This window comes from Mchenga conophoros, linkage group LG7 (assembly GCF_057382185.1).
Source record: "Mchenga conophoros isolate Kocher_MC1m ecotype Shallow Benthic linkage group LG7, M_conophoros_male_GT1.1, whole genome shotgun sequence".
NCBI lineage: Eukaryota > Metazoa > Chordata > Actinopteri > Cichliformes > Cichlidae > Mchenga > Mchenga conophoros.
This window is the reverse complement of record NC_140532.1, coordinates 22,680,712-22,706,399: the sequence shown is the minus strand read 5'-3', so window position 1 is coordinate 22,706,399 and position 25,688 is coordinate 22,680,712. Positions and strand designations below refer to the sequence as shown.

The following is a 25,688-nucleotide window of genomic DNA, read 5'->3' as shown; positions in this document are numbered from 1 at the left end:
TCTCCATGTGCGACGATTACCACATCGTAAAATTTAGCAATAGCATGAAAATGTGTGCGTGTGCATGCAGCACCTGCGTATGTGGGCGGTTTGGCTGAGAGGTGATAAGACGGCGCTGTAGCTAAAGGAGTAATTGGTTAAAAATAATTCAAGGACCTTTGAAGGGGACATTCCCTAAATGGTGGGCAAGATAGTGGGGTCTTTTTTATCTGCTCTGCCACGTCTGTCTCACACACTTTGCGGGGTATGACATACAGTGTACAGCCCCTTGAGTCAAATTTGAGTTGCGATATTGGGCTTTAAAAATAAAACTGACTTGACTGAAAACAGACCACAGAAGACATATGAGGGGAAAAAAGAGGAAGAAACAAAGGGGCCTCGTTCATCAATGATCCCTGCACACAGTCACAGTCATTTGTGAAAACAGCGCGTACAAATATTATCTTGTGTGTGAGTGTGCATAAATTTCGAAGCTCTCAGCACCATGCGTGTGTAGATTGCTCCCATGAAGGACTACTTACAAAATGCAAACGCAGCTCACACAATAAAACTGCTGGAAACGCAAAAGCACAATACCAACTAAATAATCATCTCTAATCTGAGAACTTTATTGGAGAGCACATTTTTAGTGACAGCAAAGCCCTCCAGAGACTGATGTGCAATCACTAGATTCAGTTTGCTGCAGCCAGTCTTTCATCCCAAGTGCCATCAGCTTACTCCAATATTAAAGAAGGACAAAGGCCATGCAGGTGCAAACATAAGACTTACTGATTCTGGATTTTCTGCACTCTCAGATGGGTCTGAATAAAATTGTGCATTTCAGTCTAGTAAGAGTTGTTCATAGGTTGTTCCCACAAATACCACTATTTTCTTTTCTTTTCATGTAAGCAGCAACAAGTCTATTAAAGTAAAGTCGGCTTCCATAGATGGGTAAGGGTTAAAAATACTGAGAAGTTTTAATATTTTATTTTATTCTAATTATAATCTGAATTTCTAGAACTCAGTTTGGCATTTTCAAATTCTTGTTTTCCCATAACCATCGGATCAAAACCCAGAAAGAAAATGACAAAGAAAAGATGTGAGAATCATTTTCAGCAACTGCTAATTCATTTTTATATATGCATTTAATTGCGTAATGTTGTTTTAAGGAGTCAGTATTTTCATGCAAATATAATGTTGGTATTAAAAAATAACTTACTGTAAAAGCTCTGACATTTATCATCAAAACAAGAAAAGTCCTAATAAAAAACAAAGATAGCAAAGCCGTATTTGACTGTTTGGGTAGGAAAGGGAGGAGATAAGTCGTGTTGAAGAGAGAGATCAAGTGTGCTCATGTTGGGAGGAGAAACCTTTGAACTGAGCGAGAAGACAGAAAAAAGGGAAAAAACAAAAACAACAGAATTGATTTCACCCTCCTGTCGAGGTGAGCAGGCAGAGGAGCGTGTCCCAAATGTTTGGCTATAACCATGGAGATAAAAATGGTGTGGAGAGATAGATAGCGACAAGCAGGGAATGGTAGACCAATTGTGATGGTGTGTGTGATGTAGAGCATCGGTGTAAGCAGTGTGTACATGTTCAATGGTTGGAACCACATAACAGATATAGAGATTACTGCTCACCTAAAGTGAATTTCTGGCTGCTTTGACAGCTGCAGTTTACCGAAAACTGTCATAGTCTACTTTGATCTTTGTCCTTTAACCTTTTGCATTGATTGTGGATCTTTCCATCCTCTCATAATAAACTCTCCTCACCGGAAGTGTATCATTTTATGCATTTAATTTTTCAATCAATACCATAGAGAAACATGCAGAGTATAATACAGCCTAATGCAATGGCCATTTTCTCGTCTGCATCAAGTTCTACAAAGTTTGGATGAGACACTGCGAGCTACTGAATCAAAGATAAGCTACTTCATGAAGGCTGCAGAGGCATGCCAGTTATGATGTGTGATTTCCTTTAATGATGTTTCAATTATTTTGTCTTAAAAGGAACTTTTGAGGATTAACAGATTATAACTTTTCATTTAAACTGCTTCTTCTTACACCCTGCTTGGGCTGGCTGTGTCCCAGTGTCAAAGTACATCGGGTTGGGATAGGATGGAATTTTTGGGCTTGCTCTTCTCCTTTCTTCATAAATGTCAGTTCTGGCATTATTATGCAAAACACATATTAATTAGGGGTGCAACGATATTCGTATCGATATTGAACCGTTCGATACAGTGCTTTCGGTTCGGTACGCATATGTATCGAACAATACAACATTTGTAATTTATTTTATCAATTTTCCTTCTGACGATGCTGTCTGTGTTGAGCGCTCAGTGAATCTGTGTTCGACTACTCCGCCTAGGCTGCACTGTCGAGCGCAGATCCACTGAGTGCTCAACACAGACAGCATAGTCAGAAGGAAGAGCGCAGGGCACCTCCCCCACCCTCATTCAGATCTGGCGTTTGGAATTATTTTGGTTTTCATGTGACGTATGACCCTGAAGGTAAGCAAGTCATGGACTAAAGTAAAACAGTATGTTGGATGTGCCATGCAATGCTCAATTACATTGGTGTGAACTAGTGTGCTAGCGCAGTTAGCTCGTTAACGTGTTGGCCGTCTAGCCCCATGCACGGAGCGATCGGCGGTAGCTCGTTAACGGAGATTTGCCGTGTTGTGGCGTTAAGGTCATTTCAACGAGATTAACCTGAAAGCACTAGTGGGAACACAACGAATATGACTGCACATTTACGCCGACATCATCCTAGTGCAAAGACAAGTGGAAGCAGACAAAAAAAAGCAAGCATGCTACTAACTTTAGCCGAGTCATTTAGACAGCTGTTAGCACATGATTCTCCTTATGCTGCTGAGAATATAGCCCAGAAGAAGCGGATAGTATAGCTTTTATTTTGGAAAGAGCCATTTCTCTGTAATAAACTCTCTTTTCCAAAGATGAGTGATTCCTCAATCAGATACAGGGCTTGCAATATCGCTAGCCCGACGTCCAGGAGCTAGCGATCTTTCCAGTCGGGCTACCAAAATCTTTCTCTTCCCTGCCCGTCGGGCTATTGTAGGAAAAATATATGTCAATGCTTTTGCATTCTTTCAGAAATGTAGCTGGGTAATTATGTCATTGGCATCGGTGAGCCACTGTCAATATGTGACATATTGAAGTCGCGTTTGAATTTGCGCTTGTTTTTTTGCTTTCACTTTGCAATCGTGCGAACTGTGTATAGAGAGCGACAGCACTGATCTGTGAGTGATGATAATTTGTGCACCAATTCCTCTGACATCGTCTTATTAATCGTTAGCTTACTATGCAAACATGACAAGTGAAATCTCCCGCAGCTTAAACATGTGAGAGGTTGATCGCGCAGAGAATCGCTGAGCTTATGTGAGTGCGTGTAAAAGCATTTCAGTTCTGCTGAGCCAAATAAGACAGGTCAGGGTGAAGAAGTGACAGCCAAAGAAAAGCTTACCACAAAACGGAGAAGTTATGACAAATCAGACTATAAGGCAAAAAGAAAGTGCAGCTTTATGGTTTCATGGACAAAAGAATTTCTGTGGCTGCAATATGACGAGCTAAATAACCAGGGCTGCACATAAGTGGTCCGCAGGTGCGCATTCGCTGTCAAAATAAAAAACACGCACAAGGGTTAGGGTTAAATTTAAAAACTGTACTTTTGAGTTAAAATATATATTTATAATTTTAATAAATGACAAATTAAAAATGCATGAACATTTTTTTGTATCGAAAAAATATCAAACCGTGACACCAAAGTATCGAACCGAACCGAACCGTGAATTTTGTGTATCGTTGCACCCCTAATATTAATGTGAATAATAATTAAAAAAACAAATATAAAACAAAAAGAAATTGACTAGCAAGACGAACCTGTAGTTTATAGAGCTCTCTTGGCAAATCAAATATTATTGGCACAACAGGGCATTCAGATCCCACACTACTTTCACTTAACATTCCACAAAGACTTACCTTTGTAGTAAAACAGACAGAAATCAGCCAAGACAAACCATTTCCTCTTCCAAAGACGCATCCCAGAGCTGTCCTGAAAAAGAAAGAGAGGTAAAGAGTTTAAGTGAAGAATGCATAAATAATAAGACGAGAAGTACCACTAACTGGAGAAGATAACAAGCAAGACTAGAGAGCTCTTAAATAAGAAGAGAGAGGAGGTAATGAGAAAGGAAGGAAGAGCCTGAGAAATAAGGATGCAGAAAGGGGAAGTGAGGGACAGTAGTAAGGTGGGTACATGCAAAGGAAAAGAGAAAAGACAGAGGGGGAAGGGAGTGATCATTTGTCCTCATTCGCTGGCTCACTGAGTCTGCCATGAGTGCTTTACTGCCCATTTTGTCTTTTATGTCCTTTGGCTGAAAATAGGTCCATTTGAAGAGCTGAGCAGATACAGCAGTGGCTGAAGATGTATGATGCTACGACCATATAATACAAGCATGTGAGTGGATGAAAGGCATAAACTGCATTATGTCAGTCTGGCCATGATAGTGGACATCTGTGCATCAGTGTGTATAATTATTTATAGCAATGTGCTTATATTTATGTGCACCAAAATAGGATTCAAATTGTGTGCATTCATGCACCCCAGAGCATTTTAAAGGGTTTCTTTCTAATTAAAATATAATGTAATTGCAGTAAATAGATCGTGTGCACAGTTGCGAGTGTGCTACTGTCTGTGTGACTGTGTGGGCATGCCTCTTTGTGTGGTCATTAAAATATTGCTTCATAGTAACATCACTCACTGTTTGTCTTGTACGGAGGCCAAGAATCTCCCAGTGGGATGATGCCAACAACAGATATTTTAAATATAACTTCAAATAAACAAGTAGTCTCTAGTAACAGGCTGTCTGTGATTAACAGCAGGTGTTCAGTATTGCCAAAGCAAAGGAAATAAATCAAGAAAAATATCAAACTGGGTTACTGAAGGAAATGTTAGAGAATCATGCTGGATTAAGGGATTGCTGACTAAAAGAAAGCACAGTACCAGTAGTCTCATAAATACTTTAAAAGTATACGACAATTATTTGCTCCATAACTACTATTATCAGGCTAATTGCAACTTTTTTCAGCATGACAGTATTTCATTAAATGTCTGCAGGCTGTTTAAAGCTATATGTTTCATATATTTATAGACGTAGAAGTTAAAAGCTATATATCTATAGCTGAATTTAGATTTCAAAGAAAAAAGAAAGACATTTTATATAAAACGTATTTGGTTACTTTAAAATAATAATTGCCAAATAAGTGAACAAAAGTATTATCTAATGTGCTAAACACATTTTTACACTATTATGTACACTTTTCACATTTATTTTCATTTTTAAATCTTAAACTATCACAAAGTTGTCCTATTCAGGCGTAAAAAAAGCAAATCAAGCAAACCCAGTTCAAACTTTATCAACATTAGTCTTGATGTGACTGTATGCAAGTTACAATTGGTGTTTCCGTTCGAGTGTCCCAACCTGTTTGTACAGCCATCCGCGGACCACCACAGGGACGTTGGGATTCCTCTTGATGGACTGCTCTCTCTTCCCAAAGCTGTGCACCTTGCCACTGGACCGGGAGCCCTGTAAAAGACAGAAAGAATATAGAGAGATTTTATGTGACATGCGTTAAGTTAACAGTTCATCTGTATATTTTAATACAACTTCTGGAGCCTTACTGCAGATTTTTCTCTGTGTAAAACCACTTGCTGAAGGCTGACAGCCTATTTTACAGGAAGCGATAACTGCAGCAAACAGGGGTGAGTCTAAAGGGGGCCATGACCACATTAATGTCAAGGCTTTTGTAATATTTTTTCAGAGTAAATGTGAAAAAAAAAATACAATATTGTGTTAATTAAATTAACATTTAAAAAAATATAAGAATAAAAGCTTTTTTCATAAGCCAATAAAAATGTTCACTGGCCATTAAACTCTGAGCCACTGACCTGAGGGTTGTTATTCTGGATACTGAATTATTATTAATATTAATCAATGTTTGCAACATAACAACATCTGTTTTCAGCAGCAGAAAAACTTGCTTCCTATTAATCTCAGAAAGCCTCCAAGATGACAGAGCAAACTTTTTTTTTTACTTTGATCTTTGACTGTACTTAAATAATTTATTTCAATATGACACGTACATAAAAGGGTTTAGTTGGCTTTTTTTTTTTGGCAGATGTTGTATGCAGTTAAACCTTAAAACACTCCAATTTCTGAATTTGTGAAAGACCTGTGTTTTTTTCTCTTTGGAATATGTATTATTTCTCATTAATAAGACAAAAGTATTTTTTGACTCGATTATATGATGGAATAAACAACAGGGAAGCGTATCTACTTAAATTCTGAACAGCTTGATTAGAGCCTGTCTGACTACATTAAGGATCGGAAAATAACCAGCTTCTCTACATAAGAGAAATGAGGCCAATTTTACATCAACTAGCAAACGCACTGTTCCACCTAAGCTCTCTGGGAATAGTGCATGCTGACCTCAAACCTAGAGACACAATGGTTATGGACCGCCATCAGTCTCCCATCAAAGGACTCAAAATTGCTGCTTTCAGTCAGAGATCTGGTAGCCACTGATAGCCAGCCCTCAGTTGAATGTCAGCCGCTAAGTGTCCCCCCTCTTTCCCTTGGGACGTATCTACTTTTCACTATAAACACGCCCCTTTCACCCAAATGCACAGTGTCACCATGAGATGGTGCTTTCTTCAAAAAAACTTTGACTTGTATAGTTAGCTATAGATGATTTTCTCTGTATTATTGTAGGGTCTTTGCCTTATAATATAAAACTCATTGAAGGCACCGTTTTGATTTGGCGCTATGAAAAAAATGAATTGAACTTCAAATTCTTTTGACAGTTTTCGTAAAGAAATAAAGAAATCATTTTTTTGCACACAAGCTTCCTCGTAGATCCCAAACCAGATGTGGAAGTTATTTTTGAGACTGATAGAACTTAATTTTTCATTTAGCCTATTGCTTGCTGGGTCGTTTTTCTTCAGACCTCTGTTTAATCATTAGCATGTCCTTCAATTTTTCTTTTAAATTGCAACTTAATATTTTGATTTATTCTTTAGATTACGTTAAAATCTTATATTGTGCAAAAGTCTTGCGCGATCCATAATTTCTCTAGATTTTACATAATAGCGCCCAGACTTTCACCTAGCTTGTTTTTTTTTTTTTTAAGTGCTCTCTGGTTTTATGAAGGCGTTTCAAAGCTGCTCTTTGGACACAGACTAAGTTTAGCGGCAGACAACTTGAGTAAGCAAGCTTGAATGTGATCATTAGCCATTAATTTATTGGGAAAACGTAAATGGCGAGAATTACCAATAGTTTTAAGCACAGTGCCTGAGCTATGGAGTTCACTCCTACAGCAGCATTTCACTGACCTTATTAATCATCAGAAATATTCACAACAAAGTGCCACATCCCCAATTAGGGCGCATTTAAATTTAAATTTTGCATTTTATATAAGAACATTAGCAGTGCAATGAAATCATGTTTTTATGCTTTGAAGTCAGCAAGAATGCAAGCATCAATTTCTGTCTGGCTTTTTTGGTGTGCACAACCGGTGCCTTATTTGATGCAAACTCATATATATATATATAGTGTAGCAAGCCTGTAAATGAATGCATCTCCACGCTGCTTTACCATTACTACTGGTTTTCCTAAATGCCGCTTAGGGGTGTTACTACTCATGCTTGCATCATCCAGGCGTCCTAGACGGGGGATACCAATACGATCACCCATCATTCGGCAGTCGGTCAGGATTCAACCAGGGATCCATCATGGCCCTGTTGCTGATGAGGTGGCCATTTTAAGTGGCTGTATCTTAGCTGCTGCAGCTCATCGGTACCATTCATCTACTGTGCTAAATTAGCTTGGTTAATTACCTATATGACTGCACTAAAGGCACCTTGGCATATTTCTTCTCCTTAACACAACTGTGGTCAAAAAGGCAGCAAGAAAAAGCAGGACAGTTTACTGTGTTACAGTAGGTTATATTTGGAAATAGGCTGTCTGTGTCTCATCAGACCATTCAATCTTACTTATATCACTGAACAAACTTTCACCCACACTATGATTTTCTCTTTTCGGCTACCCTTCTTTTTCTGCCCTAGTTGTGATATAATTACAGCCATTATATGAGCACAGACAATTTTTCCACCAGATCTCTGTGACAGTCACTCTTGCTATGACATTTGTCTGACATTGACAAAGCCTCTTTAGACTGGCAGGCAGAAGGTTAGGCATGTGGGCTTGTAACCTGCAGGTCAATATTTCAACTGCCAGACACAGGAAAGTCTGACCTTTGAATCTGACTGACTACCATCAAAAAAAGTGAGGGAATGACTGCAAGAACACTGGGAGTATTAAAAGACTGTGTTGATGTGCATTATCTTTGTAAGGCTTAGGAAGAAAATCCAAAGATTCTTTTTCAAAATGACCAGAGTAAATTAAAGTTCCTTAAAACAAGGTAAAACCTCTGTATCCTCATTTACTTTAACCTCCTAAGACCTGAACTCTTCCATGGCATGCATTTTTAATTTCTCTTTGATATTTGGGCTGATTGGGACCCGATGAATGTAAAAACAAAGAATTACCAGATTTTTTTTTTTTTCCTTATTTTTGTTTCTAAGACAAATCAGAACCACATATGAGGATATTCATTTAACATTTTGATAGAACAGTAGCAGCATAATGTCCTCGTAAGTGGATATCAGGCCCTTGTAGAGCAAAATTGAGTATTTTGGACTAAATAACCCAAAATGTGATGTCCATATATGTGGACGCCAGGTCCTAGGAGGTTAAGATGACCTTGAATATCATAACTAACTTATGCAGCTGTAATATTGCATTTTGGGTTATAATACTCGAAGGTGCAATATTAAAGTTTTTTTTAAACCAAGGTTATTGCATAAATTCTTTTTAATTAAGTTATGTAAATATATTACTATTAACTGTCATTCTCATTCAGAGCCAAGGAGATTTTATACCAGCTTCCACTGGGTGAAACCAGGGGCAGATTAATAAGATTTAGGTGGCCATGGGCAAAACTTTTGGACCCAGGTGACCTCCATGTTTCCACTGTGTGATTTTGTTTTTTTCTTGATTTTTGTTTTTTTTATTTACATATATTTAGTAAAGTTTTACTAACTGGAAAACATCAAGCATACATGAAATAAACTGAAATAATATTTTGGATATATAATAATAGAGGTGCTGACTTAAGACATTTTAACTTTGGCTCAGCTGCTGCAGTGCAGGTAGTAATTACAGGACACTAGCACATTAAATTCTGCAGATTTAAGATAAGAGAGATAAGATAAGATAGAACTTTATTAATCCCTCGGGTGGGTTCCTCTGGGAAATTCGACTTCCAAAAAAAGCACAGCACCGACAGAAGTTACAGTTACAGAATTGTTATATATATATATATATATATATATATATATACACACACACACACACACACACACACACACACACACACACACACACACATAAATACAGAGACAAATATAAATAAAATATACAAAGGGGATAAATAGAATAAATAGGAATAAAAAATAAAAATACAAGTGAATTGCACATTTCAAGTATTGAGTCTATTGCACTGTTGACTATTTACAAAAAGTATTGCACAAGGTATTGTACAGTGAGGTGAAGAGGCACTACAGCTTAGTTGTTCCCCCCTCCTTTGTCCTCCTGTTTCCCCTCCCTCTCCCCTCCAGAGAGGAGTTAAACAGTCTGATGGCGTGTGGGACAAAGGAGTTTTTAAGTCTGTTAGTTCTTGTCTTGGGGAGAAGCAACCTGTCACTGAACAGACTCTTCTGATTGTTTATGGCCGTGTGCAGAGGATGCCCAGCATTGGTCATAATGTCCAGCAGTTTCTTTAATGTCCTTTTCTCTGCCACTGTCACCAGAGTGTCCAGCTTCATGCCGACCACAGAGCTAGCCTTCCTGATCAGTTTCTCCAGCCTGGATGAGTCCCTCTTTGCTGTGCTGCTCCCCCAGCACACCACAGCATAGAAAAGTACTCCAGCAACCACTGACTGGTAAAACATCCTCAGGAGCTTCCTGCAGATGTTAAAAGACCTCAGCCTCCTGAGGAAGTACAGTCGGCTTTGGGCTTTTTTATACAGGTGCTCTGTGTTGCATGACCAGTCCAGTTTATTGTCCACCCACAGCCCGAGGTACTTGTACTTGTTGACCACCTCCACCTCCTCCCCCTCTATCTGAACCGGCAGTGGACCTTCTCTGGACCTCCCGAAGTCCACAACCAGTTCCTTAGTCTTTGAGGTGTTGAGTTGCAGGTGGTTTGTGTGACTCCATGCGACAAAGTTCCTCACCAGACTTCTGTACTCCTCTTCCTGATCATCCCAGATACACCCCATGATGATTTGGGGTGCTGGAAGGTAGTGCAGTATTTAAAAGTGAGGGGAACACTGTTAAAACAGGAAAGGACTTTGACAGAAGACAGAAGATCATTATGTCAGATAACGGCAAGAAAAATGCCTTGAAAGCAGGTAAATTTTAATGTAAGGAATACTCTGACAGTAGAGCAGGGCGATATTACCAAAAATATTTATCACGATATATATTTGAAAATTTGCGATAACGATATAACCGACAATATAATTGATGCGAGACAAAATACAACTCCACAATATTACTAGCGCAAAAAGACAACCTTCCATTTATTTTCACTTAAACAAGAAGCTGGTTTTTATGTACATTAAAGCTTTATAAAAATGTAACAGTGCAAATGCAAATTCCTTGCTGAAAGTTTAACCAAAAGGCATTTCCAGTAGAAATGGGCTGACATATCCTGAGCATAACCATGTATAATATCCACTGAAGTTAAAAAGAGGTGCTTTGCAACATTAAACTGCAGTGTGCAGTACGCATTTTTCGGACCATAAGGTGCACGGGATTATAAGGCACATTAAGCGAAACAAAGCAGTCAGATAAATCAAACTTTATTAAACTCATTCTTCTTGCTTCCTCCACTTCTGTACCATTGATTCATTAATGTTGAATTCTCTGGCAGCTGCTCTATTCCCATGTTGTTGCAGTATATTAATGACTAACCTTGTATTGTGGATGGATTATCTCAGTTGTTCTCCTGACTGAAGTTTGGTCCATTTACAGCATCCTGCCATGCGATTGCATTTGTCCCTAACCATCGGGAACCCTCACGTTAACTTTTATTGAGTGGAAAAAAGTTAGCGTTCATCCTCCAGCTTCAGTTTATGTTATGCTAACATAGCTGTGTCGCTAGCGATCACGTAGCACATCATTATATACCAGCTAGCCCAACTTCAGTAACCCTACAAACGTCACTGCTGTTTAGTTTCCCGTCTTCATTTATGTTGGACGTGATAGCAGAGCTGTACGTTTGAATTTTTTCAGAAATCTCTCAGTCAGAACATGCCAGCTCTGTTCTAGGATGCCCTCTGGACCCAGTGGAGGTGGTGAGTGACAGGAGAACGGCGGCTAAGCTGTCATCCCTGATGGACAACATCTCCCACCCCATGCAGCAGACTGTGACAGCACTGAGCAGCTCCTTCAGTGGGAGACTGCGGCACCCACGGTGTGGGACGGAGAGATTTCGCAGGTCTTTCCTCCCCACTGCTGTCAGACTCCATAATAAAGACTTTAACTGATCAAGCACACACATCCATACATATGCAATAATACTAAGTGCAATAATCCTTTCTGTCATCGTTGTATTTTTACTCAGTTGTATATAGTATTTGTATTTGTATTCTATTTTTATCTTATTGTATATTTATTTTATTTTATTCTACTGTATATAGTATTTTATTTTATTTTATTCTATTCTGTACAGTTGTGTACTGTATTTATTCTTATTGTATTCTAATTTTTGCCTCATAACTTTTGCACTGTCCACTTCCTGCTGTGACAAAACAAATTTCCCACGTGTGGGACTAATAAAGGTTATCTTATCTTATCTTATCTTATCTTATATCATGCTTAGGTAACTAGCGAAACTAGCGAGCTAACTTCCGCTAGCTTCCTGCTAACTTCTAACTCCGTTAAATGTAATAACTTTTGTTTTCATGGATGCCTGGAAGTTAAACTTTATAGTTACACCTGGTAAAGCAGCAATGCTGATGGTTTTATTAAAGATGAAAGAATTTAGACAGTTTTTAACTCTCAGTGATGCTGCAGTGTTGTTTGACCTGAAGCATACGGAGTTTAGGACCCAGATTACTCCCAGATTTAAGAGCATCTTAGTCCGACAAATATGACAATAACAACGGCCGCTTGCATGTTCTGCAAAAAAATGTGCTTTGTTGTGTATCTGACGGACAAACACCAAACCAGTTCCACATCACTGAAGTTGCACCATTTTTACAAACCAATTCTGTTTCATCTGTTTCACTCAACAATCAGCCATGTGCGTATGAAAACAAAGGCACTGCGCATGCGCGTTTTACTCCCATTCTATCGCGATATTTCATTTTCCTATCGTATTACCGTGAACGGTATAATATGGCCCAGCCCTACCTGACAGGCCAGTTCTTAGACATATTTAACATTTTGTTAGTATTCAGTGCCATTTCAGCCCCCTGACCTATAATAAGTATAATAAGTAATACAGTAATACTGGGTGCTGGAGTTTCTTTGGCTAAACAAACCTTTCTTACATTCTTGTTTGTGCCGGCCTGCTGGATAACATACTTGTGCACTGTGCAAATATTCAAGAAATCTCATTAGACCATCCTCTACTCTCAAATCCTCAGAAGAAGGCCTGTTCCCCCGGCACCACATATACACATACACATAAAGTAAGACATGTACACCCTGTCACCTCCCCTGCTGGCATAATAAAAGATTTGGCATGACGGCTGCATAAGCGTGTGAATGGACTGGTAGCAGCACTGGGAGGCATCAGTAGCTGGAAAACAAAAACAAATGCACTCAGTAATTAGTGAGAGGATTGGTTGACAGAGGATGACGCAGTCCTCTCACACTAGTCCCATATCTGTAAATATACTATGTGTGTATTTCAGAGATATTTCTTTCTGTGTGTGTGTGTGTGTGTGTGTGTGTGTGTGTGTGTGTACGATGCAGTGGTCTATTTTTAGGCCGAATGTAATTTTGTGGAACAGACTGTGGTCCCTGCTGCACAGTAGCACTCTGTCTTGTAGGTGTGTGACTGAGAGTCAAACCAGCTATTTGCTATTTTAATGGTACACAATCAGACAACCAAAATGCCAAGAGACGTCCCTCTGAGACCCGAGGGCTACCGGCTCCATTCCCTAGCCAGATGAGAAATATCTGGGAGGGTAAGGTAATTAAACATGGGTTGTGATTCCTTCTCCCTTTAGAAAGATGCCTGAGCAATACCAGTACGATGAATCAAATCAGTGGTAAAGAATAACAAACAAGAGTCAAGCCGAGCTAACTTAACCCTTAGATGACCTTTAAAAAATTAATTAATTTTATGACCTGTAAACACTGTCCAAAATAAGCATCTCTATATAAGCCTGCAGTTCCTCTGTGTCCACATAAGCCACCGAGTGTTTCCCATGCATGTCTGTCATGGCCACAATTTGCTGGAGGATTTCATCCATCAGCAGCAGTGCATAGCTGGTGGCTCCGTTTGTGGGAGACCAAAATATGGAGATGGAGAAGTTCATCCTGTCACTGCTTCAACCATCTCCTCTCCACTCTCACCTTCAGATGAGTCAGAGCTGGTCTGAGGCCTTCTTCAGAAGTTTTCTGATGACTCTGCGGTGGTTGGATGCATCAGCAGGGATGATGAGACAGAGTACCGGGCTGTGGTCGACTCCTTTGTCACGTGGTGTGAGCAGAATCATCTGCAGCTCAACGTGGCAAAGACCAAGGAACTGATCGTGGACTTCAGGAAGACCAGGAAACACTTGACCCCTGTTTCAATCCAGGGGGTCAGTGTTGACATTGTGGAGGACTATAAATACCTTGGAGTACACATTGACAATAAACTGGACTGGGCTAAAAACACCACAGCACTTTACAGGAAGGGCCAGAGTCGTCTCTATTTTTTGAGGCGACTGAGGTCCTTCAACATCTGCCAGAAAATGCTGAGGATTTTCTATGAGTCTGTGGTGGCCAGTGCGATCCTCTATGCTGTTGCATGCTGGGGGAGCAGGCTGAGGGTCGCAGATGCCAACAGACTTAATAAACTGATCCGTAAGGCCAGCAATGTTGTGGGGATGGAGCTGGACTCCCTCAAGGTGGTGTCGGAGAGGCGGATGCTGTCCAAGATAAAGACAATGTTGGATAACACCTCCCACCCACTCCATGACATGCTGGTCAGTCACAGGAGCTCGTTCAGTGAGAGACTGAGATTACCGAAAAGCACCACTGAACGACACAGGAAATCATTCCTGCCTGTGGCCATCTCCCTGTACAACGCATCCACTTAACACACTGTTTGCTGCTACAACTACACATGTTTCTTTTCCAAATATTTATTTATAAGTGACTTATGTATGTATGTATGTATATATATGTATATATTGTACTATTCTTAGTTAGCGTATTGTCTGTCTTGTCTTAATGTTGGTTTAAAATGGAGCACTGTAACAAAAAATAATTTCCCCCAGGGATCAATAAAGTATTCTGATTCTGATTCTGATTCTCCATGTCAGCCTCCAAGTCCTCTGAGGAGGATGAGGCACCATCTTCACACTCATAGTGCACAATCATTTCAAGAGCCTCCAAAATGACTGCTCATACTTCTAACCATGGCTGCAGTGTAGCTGCATAAATTACTTAAGCAAGAACCAAAATGAAGTCCAATTTTGTTTTGATTCTTGCTACTGAGACACCTTTGACACACACGCACGCACGCACGCACACACACACACACACACACACACACACACACACACACACACACACACACACACACACACACACACACACACACACACACACACACACACACACACTTCAGCAGCTGAGTTGAGTTCCCTACTGAAAAGAGACACGTTGCAGAGAAGTTGTGAGCCATCGGCACAGACTGACTTAAACTGCCTGCAATCTGTTGCCAATCTCTCTGTGTTTATAAATTAGGCAGCAATTAAAACATAATGAAAATACAAATTTTACCTTTGAGTCACATATTAGCTTGACAAACGCTATATAGTTCAGCTTCAGAGGACATAATGCGTTTCCTGCATCTCAATGTAATCATCAGGTCTGTTAGCTGCACTTCCATCACAGTAAGATATAAAATGATTTTTTCTAATTTCAAGAATTTTCTTTATACCCAAATTAAAAATATACTCTTAAAATTGCACTAAGCTTCAATCTGGAAAATGCAGCTCTCTGTTCTAAGACCCTTCCACACAATGAGTGCTGTCATACGCCTATTCATCTAAAAATAAATCATCTTGACTTTTAGCTTCACATGGAATTTGAACAATGTCTCCCAGGTGATAGCCCTCTAAACTATCCTACATTAGTCAGCCATTTTGGTCGAAGCAGATCTGTGACTGCCAAACTCTCCTGTCAAACCTAAAGACCTAAAGATTACCTAAAGTAATTTACATCTATTTTACAATCAGGACAATCAGTGTTGCTAACACTACAGTCATGCCACCAATTACTTTGACTTTTTCCTTTTTTCTTGTTGTTTCCCCCTTAATGCAGGAACTCAAATATGTGTTTAGTCCGTAACAGAACAGCTCTTTACTCTGCAGCGTTCTCTGTTCTATTATGTGTTGGTTTTAATGCTCAAAGAAGCACCTGAAGAGCAGAGTTACTTTCAAAAGTGAGGCAGCGAATTAATGAGGCATATAAAGGCAAAACAATTCATAAGAGGATACTGGGAGCCAACAGAAATGTCTAAATGACACGGACTTTGATAAATCCCAAAGAAGTTAGTTGTGAACACAATATCACTAAATATGCAGCCAGTAAACACAAGTGCTTACAGGAGAACGGCGAGACACAGCTCATGGGGAAAGTGGGACGTCTCACTGCTTCTCTGATGTTTTGTCAGAGGCGGAAGAGATGTGACTTACTCAAAATACAGATTCATTTTAAGATTGTGCGCAAAGCAAGGGGGGTAGGAATGACTCATTCTTCCTCTGAGAAAAAGATTCTTTTGTTAAGAGTTTTTCTTTTAAGAATAAGGCTCCTGTGCCATTTCCTGGCTGCTTAGTGGCAGGGGTGATGAGCCAGAGCACCTGGGAGAGCTGCAGACCAGAAAAACACTGGGTGTGGGAATGGTGATGGGGCTTTGTGATGGATATCCTGTCATCTCTGTACCGTACACGATGACACATGTTCAATCTTGGTCCCGAGGCACCTGTTGATAGGGCAGGATGAGATTTCACGCCACCGTGGAGCTGCATACATGTGTGAGTATAAACCAAGTGTAAGATTTATACTGAAAAAAGTGGCATGGACATCTTTATGGTGTACTAAACCAGATGACAAGGGATGTATCCTGCATGAGATCTGCATTTGGAAGATCAAATTGGAATTCATTAGCACTGTCTGTGCTGATTTGCTTCAAGTATTTTGTAATTTTGCAAGCAAATTGCCCGAGCCAAGGACGACCAAAAACAAGGTTAAACAGTCAAAAGAAAAGTGCTTTCTCCACTACAAACATAATTCAGTTTTGTTTCATAGATATGATCACTGTGCAATAATACTAGTGTGCATTCTAGAAATTAAACCTGAAGACCTGGAGTTTAAATGTTGCCAAAAAAAAAACAAAACAAAAAAAACAAATAAGCTCCAATAGAAGAAAAAGGGGGAAGAGGGGGGATATGAAAACAGACCAAATCTATTTTTCATTGATGTAGTATAGTGGTAATACAATATACTGGAAGGAATGTGGAATCAACTATATACCATAAATAACTTACAAAAGGAGTAATCCTAATCACAATAAAGCCTGCTGTAATACTGAGTTCACTAAATCAAATGTCTGAATCTACACAGTCAATTTTTAGCATAAAAATAAGGTTGTGAAGGCTGATATTACATCTCCATAGACTTCAATGTTTAAATATGCACATTTACAGAAGAACAAAACACATTTGCATCTTTGCACCTTGCATCCAGTTTTATTAAGTGTAATTCTAGCATTCAACTTCTATGTTACATAGAAACATACCTAATCTTGCTAACCAGCAGACAACTTTGCACTTAATCATGGTGCAAACCTACAACCTCTACCTCCATTTCAAACTACACCTCAGGTCTAAATCCCTGCATGGCCATAATAGAGTTAGATCAGCTGCAAAAAGCTTTTAATTTCCATTTTCTCATCCTCATCCATCATTCCGTTTTGCTGTGAATCAGCTGAAAATTGCTGCTAATCAGGTCAGTCACTGGCCACAAATAATGTTTTCCCCCCACTAGCCCAGGCTGCTGTGATCATTCTCGGGGCTAGCCATGGATAACCAGCGCTCATCTCTTGACTGATTCTAAAGAATGGATTTCTCCTGTACCACAGACTAAAAAGACATCTCTGTCTGTTTGTCATGCCTCACTGTGTTCAGTGGTTGTACCTGTGTTTGTTGGTATATTCAGATATTAGCATCGTTTTCTTTTCTTGTTTAATGATCATTTTAAGCCTTTGCACTGGTGAATTAATGGAGTGATTTTCTTCATTAACAAGCTGCAGAGAACATTGTAGGTTTATTACAGAGCTAACAGACCTTTATTGATGGCTCACGTACTACTTGGCTTTTCAGTGCAGTGCATTTAACACAAAACTGATTGTGGATGTTAAAATGGTAAATGGCCTGTATTTGTAAAGCGCTTTACTCGTCCCTAAGGACCCCAAAGCGCTTTACACATTCAGTCACACACACATTCACACACTGGTGATGGCAAGCTACATTGTAGCCACAGCCACCCTGGGGCGCACTGACAGAGGCGAGGCTGCCGGACACTGGCGCCACCGGGCCCTCTGACCACCACCAGTAGGCAACGGGTGAAGCGTCTTGCCCAAGGACACAACGACCGAGACTGTCCAAGCCGGGGCTCGAACCGGCAACCTTAACTAACTGAAGACTCCAGTACTGCCAATGCAACCCCTACTACTACTTGATTCATATGCTTTAACTCTCACAAAACAGGACAAAGACATGAAGCCTCATAATTGCTAAAAATTTCACAAGGCAATCCTCTCTGTTGCTGCTTGAAAATATTCTAACTACCGCACAAAAATGTAGGAGACAAAACTCAAAGACCAAAAAGCCTGGATGGTCACCCTTTTATAGCATAAAACCAGTCCACAACGAATCAAGAAAGGACATTGTTTGAAAGCGACAAATGTGGAACTAACACACAAACACACATATATACAGGTAAAGACTGAAACCACAGACTAACCTTGGAGGCTGACGTGTCCACAGTGGAAGAGGTGATGGCAGTAGAGGCTTCGCTGACGGTGGTACTGGAGAGCTGCTCACCCGCAGGTTTTGACATCATTCGAGTACCCTGCGGCCTGCACGCACACACATACAGAAAACGTCACTATACATAACCGGGAGGACTCGAAGAAGTAGTGAAGTGTAACCACACCTCTGATTTAGCCGTTACACATTTCCCAAGTTGTTACTGCAGCACTGACATCTGTACATTGTCTCACATTTTTCTATTATGGGCTGGCATATAAGGCAGACTGTTAGGGAGCAAATAAACATTGTATGTATACTAAAAGTGCTGCTGGAGTTTCGTTCACCTAAACTCAGGATTGAGACTGCCCAAAGTGCCTGTTTTCCAGTTGTTTTTTCGACTCTTAGATTTTGAGGGATATCATTAGTGGAAGCACCCCACACTTGTGGTTCAAACATTCTATTTGCAAAGAGCAGAGAGAAGATCTGGATAAAAAATATGGAGCATATAATACATAATTGTTATTAATGTGTTTATATGGGACTCTAAATTAGGTTCACTTTGTGTTTCAAGAGCACCTGCAGGGTTTTTGTTGAGGAAAATAATTAAATCTGATGTCTTACGCCTTAAGGCATCCTGCTATTCTTGACGTTCCGATTTTCCCAGTGTGTGATTTGGAGTCTATCAGAGCTGCTTCGGAAAGACTCAAGTATGCAAATATGTAAAACACATAACGCGATAAGGAGGCAAGGGTGGATTCTGTGAACTGGAAAAGTGTGCTTGGGGACTGTTTCAGGTTGTCATACAGGCCAGTGACAGATTGAGAGCATGCATGTGTGTAAAGAAAACACCAAACATCTGACGAAGGCAGCTCAATGACCTGAAGACAGACTGTCCTAAATTTTTCATTATTCTCACCGTACACACCTTGGAGGGAAATGAATAAAACTCCTTCCACAGTGTGTGCGTGTTCACACAAGATCCATTTTCCTTTTGTACCTTCAGGTCAGCCAAGACCTATTTCCTTACATGACCTTTTCAGAAGAGAAAGCGGTTACCAAACTCGCAATGCAGACAGAACAGAAGAGTGTGCACAAAGCACTGGGTTGTGTAACTGTTTACTGAATGTAAATTAGCACCATTACGCCTTATTCCAAAAGGATGTCAGACACAGCAGTCCCAAATTTGAGACTGAGGACTATTACGTCACCATCAAACAAAAATAGCAAACTTTTTTTCATTTTTCTGATGTTTTATATCCAAGAACAATTTTTCAGTTCAGAATCTTTTATGTTTTTGAAACTGTTTTGACATTTTCAGATATTTGTGGATGACACAATATTAATTTAATGACATTAAGCTTTTTCTATTTATAAAATATGCGAGGGAAGTTAGTGAAAGAAAATTCGCTCTAACCACTGTTAAATGTCCACCTGAACAGCCTCTCTGACATGCTGTCACCATTTCAAGATCTATTTCTGCTGGAATTTGAATTATTAATACATCTTGAGTATTTTATATTTTTTTTCAGTTCTTTTTTTCATAAACACACATTTAAAAAGCATGTTTCTTTTACATTGACTACCATGTAATTTAAGATTATTACCAGCTTCCATAATGATGTCATAAAGAAAGATATAGGTTTTCCAGCCTACTGAATACCATGTAGCTTTTATTCAAGCTGTTATTATGACTTATTAATTATCTGTCAAACGCAACGGTTCAAGAAGGAAGTAACGTGGAGCATGGCATCTCAACAGACAGTAACACGATAGCTAACGGACAGCCAAGAACTGGATAATCCTTTGGCAGCTGTGAATGAGACTCAAAGTACACACAACAAAGTACTCAGGGTTTGGTAAAGTCTTTTTCACATTACAGCACTTTGGTTTCAGGAAGCACACTCTACCTTGAAGAACAGGAAAACAAAACAAAACATGGCAATCTACAGACTTTGAAAAACTCTGCAAAAATGGTTCAGAAACCGCTATGAGTTCAGGTTTTCAAACCTTATTTCACAAGCTTCTGCTTGTAAGAGTTGTAGATTGATTTATTCACACAGCTCACAGTGATATCCACCCGACTCCATCGCAAACAGATGTAATAACCTGCAATAATAGCATTTTAAAACGTCTCTTTGTCTGCAGTCTTTTTTCGTGCTACTTTTTTCTTTTATTTCACCTGAACCTTCAGGAAGAGCCAGAGCAGGAATTACTGGAGTCTTGTTCTTATTTGTTTTTTAGATAAGCAGCCTGATGTATACATTTTATTTATTTATTTGTTTGTTTGTTTGTGTGTTTTTTGGCCATCTCATTTCACTTGTACTTTACACTTGTACTTGAACTATTTTTAAAGCAACCTTGGACGCATTAAAATGACTGAATCTAAGAACGTTTTGGCAGTTTTAGACATATCACCTTCACTGTGTTCCTGTTAGAAGCCTGAGGCACTGATGAATTACAAATGTTGTGAGTGCCTATCGTCCACATTTGTTTATATGAGCCTCAAATATGTTATCAGGCTAAATGTCCAGCAAATTGGAGTTGTGACTGCTTCTGATATTTAGATGTTCCTGATTTTAAAGTGATTTATGAAGACCAGTGATTGTCCCACAGTGCTAATTATGTGCCTGCCTGTAGAAAGATTCCCTCTCTTCCCTCACATTTTTGGGGAAGCCAAATGGCGCTCAATACACATCCTAAAATCACTTTTACAGTCACTCAAGAGTCACTGCAGTCCTCTTAAAGATTTATCCTCTAAATGATCGGCTACAGACACTTTTTCCTGCCTACAGACCTTCTGCTGTCCTCGGTCGCAGCTGTTTGTCTACGATTTTACATATTTCACATGTAACCTTGTAGGCTACCAACATTTGTGTGTGTATACTTTTAAAACCAAAGTACACACAAACAACTGAGGAAACAAAATGAGCCTCCCTGCATGTGGTCTTCACCGAATATCTATTTGCATGATGGCACAATCGCTATTGCTGCTGTCTTTTTGTGGCGAGACAGATGAGACTTTCTGTGCTGTATTTTTTTAAATTCAGTGGAATAACACCAGGCACAGTAAGTGTCTGTATCTGTCTGATTAGTTTCAAAAGAGAGAACAATGGTAATATAATACATTCTTTCATCCAAGAAAATTACTAAGTGTTACATTTCTTTCCGACTCCATCTTTCTCAAATAAATCCATAGTTTTATTCCTCTGAGCACATTTTCGTGTCTTGGATGCGTCCCTCTTGGTAAAAGACTTATTAAAGGAAAAATGCTTTGATTATGTCTGATTTGAAAATATTTCCAGAATGAAACAAATATTGGTTTTGATACTACGTTATTTTTGTTGTTTATCTAAAGTATATTTTATCTGTTGTGCTCATCTTCTCTGTATTTCACTTTTCTTTTTTTCCCCCCAATAAAAACACTGATCTTGCTCCCAGCTCTGCTCTCCACGTTACAGGCTGAGCTGTAACGCACCAACACAGCCAACAGTTTCTGAACATCACTACATTTCTTTCCCACATATGCATAATGGCTTTGAATGTTGTGTCAGTGGGTTCGCAGAATCTGTTTTTATTCCCCTGTCAAGAGAATTTCATGGAAACTTTTTAAAGGTCAGGAACCCTAAAATAAAAATGAGTTGCATTTTCATCTGAATTCAAGTGAGAAACAAAAAGTATTCAGTGGAGTAATTGTAAGCAACTGAAGTTATAAAACATCTGGGGAAGTCACTGTTCTTTAATTAAAAGCTAATACAGGGCAGAATTGAAAAGCTCCCGTGATAAAAGCACGAACTCGTTTTTGTGCAGTAAAATTAAACCATCATATTTGCATCTAAACAAGAGTTTTCTTGTTTATTTATACTTGCAGGCTCACAACGTGTGTGTGTGTCTGTGTGTATTTTGAAATCACACATAATACTTCAGAGTGATATTGTCAAATTTTGTCAGATTTAATTCTGTTTTTCTGAAACAGAAGGAAGCTCAGCAGAGGATTGGAAAACACGCAAAGCCAGATGGTAAGATGAAATAAAAGACCAGACTAATTAGAGCACAAATTTACTTCCTTTCTGTGTCATAAAGAACAGATTTTAGCATCTGTGACCTGTACTACTCTGAAGATAGAAAAAAAAAAAACACAAAGATCTTTTACATTGACTACCATGTAATTTAAGATTATTATTACCAGCTTCCACAATGATGTCATAAAGAAAGATATAGGTTTTCCAGCCTACTGAATACCATGTAGCTTTTATTCAAGCTGTTATTATGACTTATTAATTATCTGTCAAACGCAACGGTTCAAGAAGGAAGTAACGTGGAGCATGGCATCTCAACAGACCGTAACACGATAGCTAACTACTCTGAAGATAGAAAAAAAACCCCACAAAGATCAGAAATGAGCACCTGAAACTCAGAAGTACAATCTCTCTGGCTTTTCCGTCCTATTATACATGTAACACAGCTCGTAGAGGTGCAGTGCAATACATTCTATTCTATTTTACTGTATTCTATTGTATGATCATTTCTGTTTAACTGATTGGTTCAGGCAACCAAAATAATCTAGCTGAAATGATTAAGAAAAAAAGAGAGAAGAGGAAAAAGTTTGAGTAAACAAGATGAAAAGGCACACTGCCGTAGTGTGCTGTGCAGTACAATACTGATATTGTATAGTATCAATGTAGTTCATGGAGCAGTTTTACCATGAACTATTAATTTTTGGTAATGATTTTATATTTTTAGGCTGCTTCCCATGAGTGTTTTGTGTTCACTCACCCTTTTCACTTACTATGTGCTTACACATCACTCTGTGTTTAATTATTAGATATTAATCTCAGTTGCTCTTCCACAGTGTGTCTTTTGTCCTGTTTTCCTTCCATCACCCCAGCCTGTCGCATCATATGGCTGCTCCTCCCTGAGCCTGGTTCCCCTGCAGGTTTCTTCCTGTTAAAAGGGAGTTTTTCTTTCCCACTATTGCCAAATCCTTGCTCATACGTGGTGGCTTGATTGTTTGAGTTCTCTCTTTATTATTGTTGAGTCTCTACCTTACAATATGAAGCGCCTTGAGGCACCTGTTGGTGTGATTTGGCACTATATGAATGAAACTGAATTGAAAGAAAATGAATATTTTCCTTTGGTATCTGACTTATTAAATGTGACTTTATTCTATGACACGAGATTAATATCTGTCACTGGACATTTCTGTTCATGTAGAATAATACATGTTTCTTTGTGTTCTTTCTGGCACAACACTTGTACCACAGGGTAAAGACTTCAAGGTTATGTTAGATTACTAAACATCCCCACTTGATTATTGAAATAAGTCTTCAGTTGTCACAAAAGTATATGTTCACTGCATGATTATCAAGGACATAAAATCACATCACAACAATGATGTTATTAGCATATCAACAATCACTTAGATTCATTCATAATTTTATTTACTGGAGGATCAGAAGGTTTGGTATCGTGATAACGTGGTAAATCAAATACCCAAATCTTAGTTTTAGGCGACTATTTTTACTGCATTTTTATGAAGTTAAGCTAAAGCACTTCAACACTATATATTTCTCTGTAATGAAAGTTGCATACTATAATCATTACAATTTTACTGTAATGTGGCTATTAGAGGTGGCTATGAGAAACAATAAGTGCCTTAGCTTACTACTGTTACCTGCTTTCACAGACTAGTGCTAAAACAGTCTTCTGATACCAGAGGTGTGGACTCGAGTCACATGACTTGGACTCGAGTCAGACTCGAGTCATTAATTTTATGACTTTAGACTTGACTTGAAAAAATGTTCTAAGACTTGTGACTTGACTTGGACTTTTACACCAATGACTTGGGACTTGAATTGGACTTGAACCGGTTTACTTGAAAAGACTTGATATTTCACCCCAAATATAAAATTTAACATGCATATTATATAGAGATTGAAAATGTGACGTCATTCACGGGTAGAACCGCAAAGGATTCTGGGAACTCGTGGCAAGCGGTACTAGCGCACGCAGGCTTTCAATTAAAATCAGTCACACAGCGATAAAAAGAAACACAAAAATGTCAAGAAGCCGTTGTATTATTAACTGCAATAGCCGGTCGCATGACAGCCACGGGAAGCCGACGGGTAAAGAGATCGGTTGTTATCGGATTACGTCGTTGAAGAGAAATTGTTCGAGCCATGTTTCCGAAGTAACAAAGACGCGACGGATGGCCTGGATTGCAGCCATTCAAAGATCAAATATAACGTCCCAGAGCACTCCAGCTCACAGGTTAGTCTGCTCCAAGCATTTACACGAAGGTCAGTGTTTTTTAGTACTTAATACGTCGTTTTTCTTAACATAATTGGTGATATAGGTTACAAGCAAGTCTGGCGCTGAACAGAAATTGTCGCGCTATGCTCCTTTGTTTATTGTGCATAAATAGTGAATTGTCCTGACACAATATTGCGTTTCACTTCTGTTATTATGGTACATTGACAAAAACATATACTTTTATTCACAGGATAAAACAGGTTTTTTGTATCACTAATTGTCCAGTACGATTACAGCATACAATATTATTGTCACTGCTACATTTCTGTAATGCTACCAGAAATTATTTCCACTACTAATTAATTACCGTTGAGCTCAAAGGTCCTATTAATAAACGGTTAATGAATGTGTATTTATGACGACGATTTGTGAGACTGGTAAACTTATGATACGTACGATGGTCTTTACTTTCTACACGGTGCATTTCAAGGTCCTGTACCCATCCGTCGGTAAACTGTACCTGGGCTTGTTGCAGTGACCGGAAGTTACTAAACTTCATGAGTGTATGCACTCACTCCAAGAACCGTATGATTATAAATATGCTAAGATGAGATAGCTGACTTCATCTAACTAGCAAATGTTTTCCAGGCTACGTTGGTGATACAGTTTTTTTTAATGTGTATGATATTTTTGTCATGCGATTTTAAAGCCGGTCCTACAACCGCATCCAAGAATAACATGCAGCTTATCTCAGAACTGTCGGTGAAAATTATTCTTGGAGCTAGGTTTAATTGAGCTGCATTTTAAAGAGGTGCAATTTTACAATTTGTGTATATTTTCTAAGTTCACTATTTTGTCATGTGTTGAGAAAAACACAGATTTTAAAATTACATGGTCTAATATTTACATTTAGCATAACTGCAACATGCTTTTTTTTTTTTTTTTTTTTTAAAGACTCGAAAGGACTTGAAATTCAAAGTTTCAGACTTGTGACTTGACTCGGACTTTTACACCAGTGACTTGAGACTCGACTCTGACTTGCCTGACATTACTTGAGAC

The 25,688-nt window shown here is 39.0% G+C and overlaps 1 protein-coding gene across 3 annotated transcripts in view; it reads right to left on the bottom strand.

The window, feature by feature from the left end:
- Positions 1 to 25,688, bottom strand: part of LOC146570112 (pleckstrin homology domain-containing family A member 7-like) — a 150,299-nt gene that overhangs the window by 34,958 nt on the left and 89,653 nt on the right. For all 3 annotated transcript variants that reach the window (XM_085282941.1, XM_085282942.1, XM_085282943.1), the window contains exons 5-7: positions 18,373 to 18,487; positions 5,476 to 5,580; positions 3,977 to 4,049 (exon numbers count right to left, since the gene is read on the bottom strand). In XM_085282941.1, coding sequence (XP_085139067.1) covers positions 3,977 to 4,049; positions 5,476 to 5,580; positions 18,373 to 18,487 — 293 coding nt within the window. The remainder of the gene's footprint in view (positions 1 to 3,976; positions 4,050 to 5,475; positions 5,581 to 18,372; positions 18,488 to 25,688) is intronic.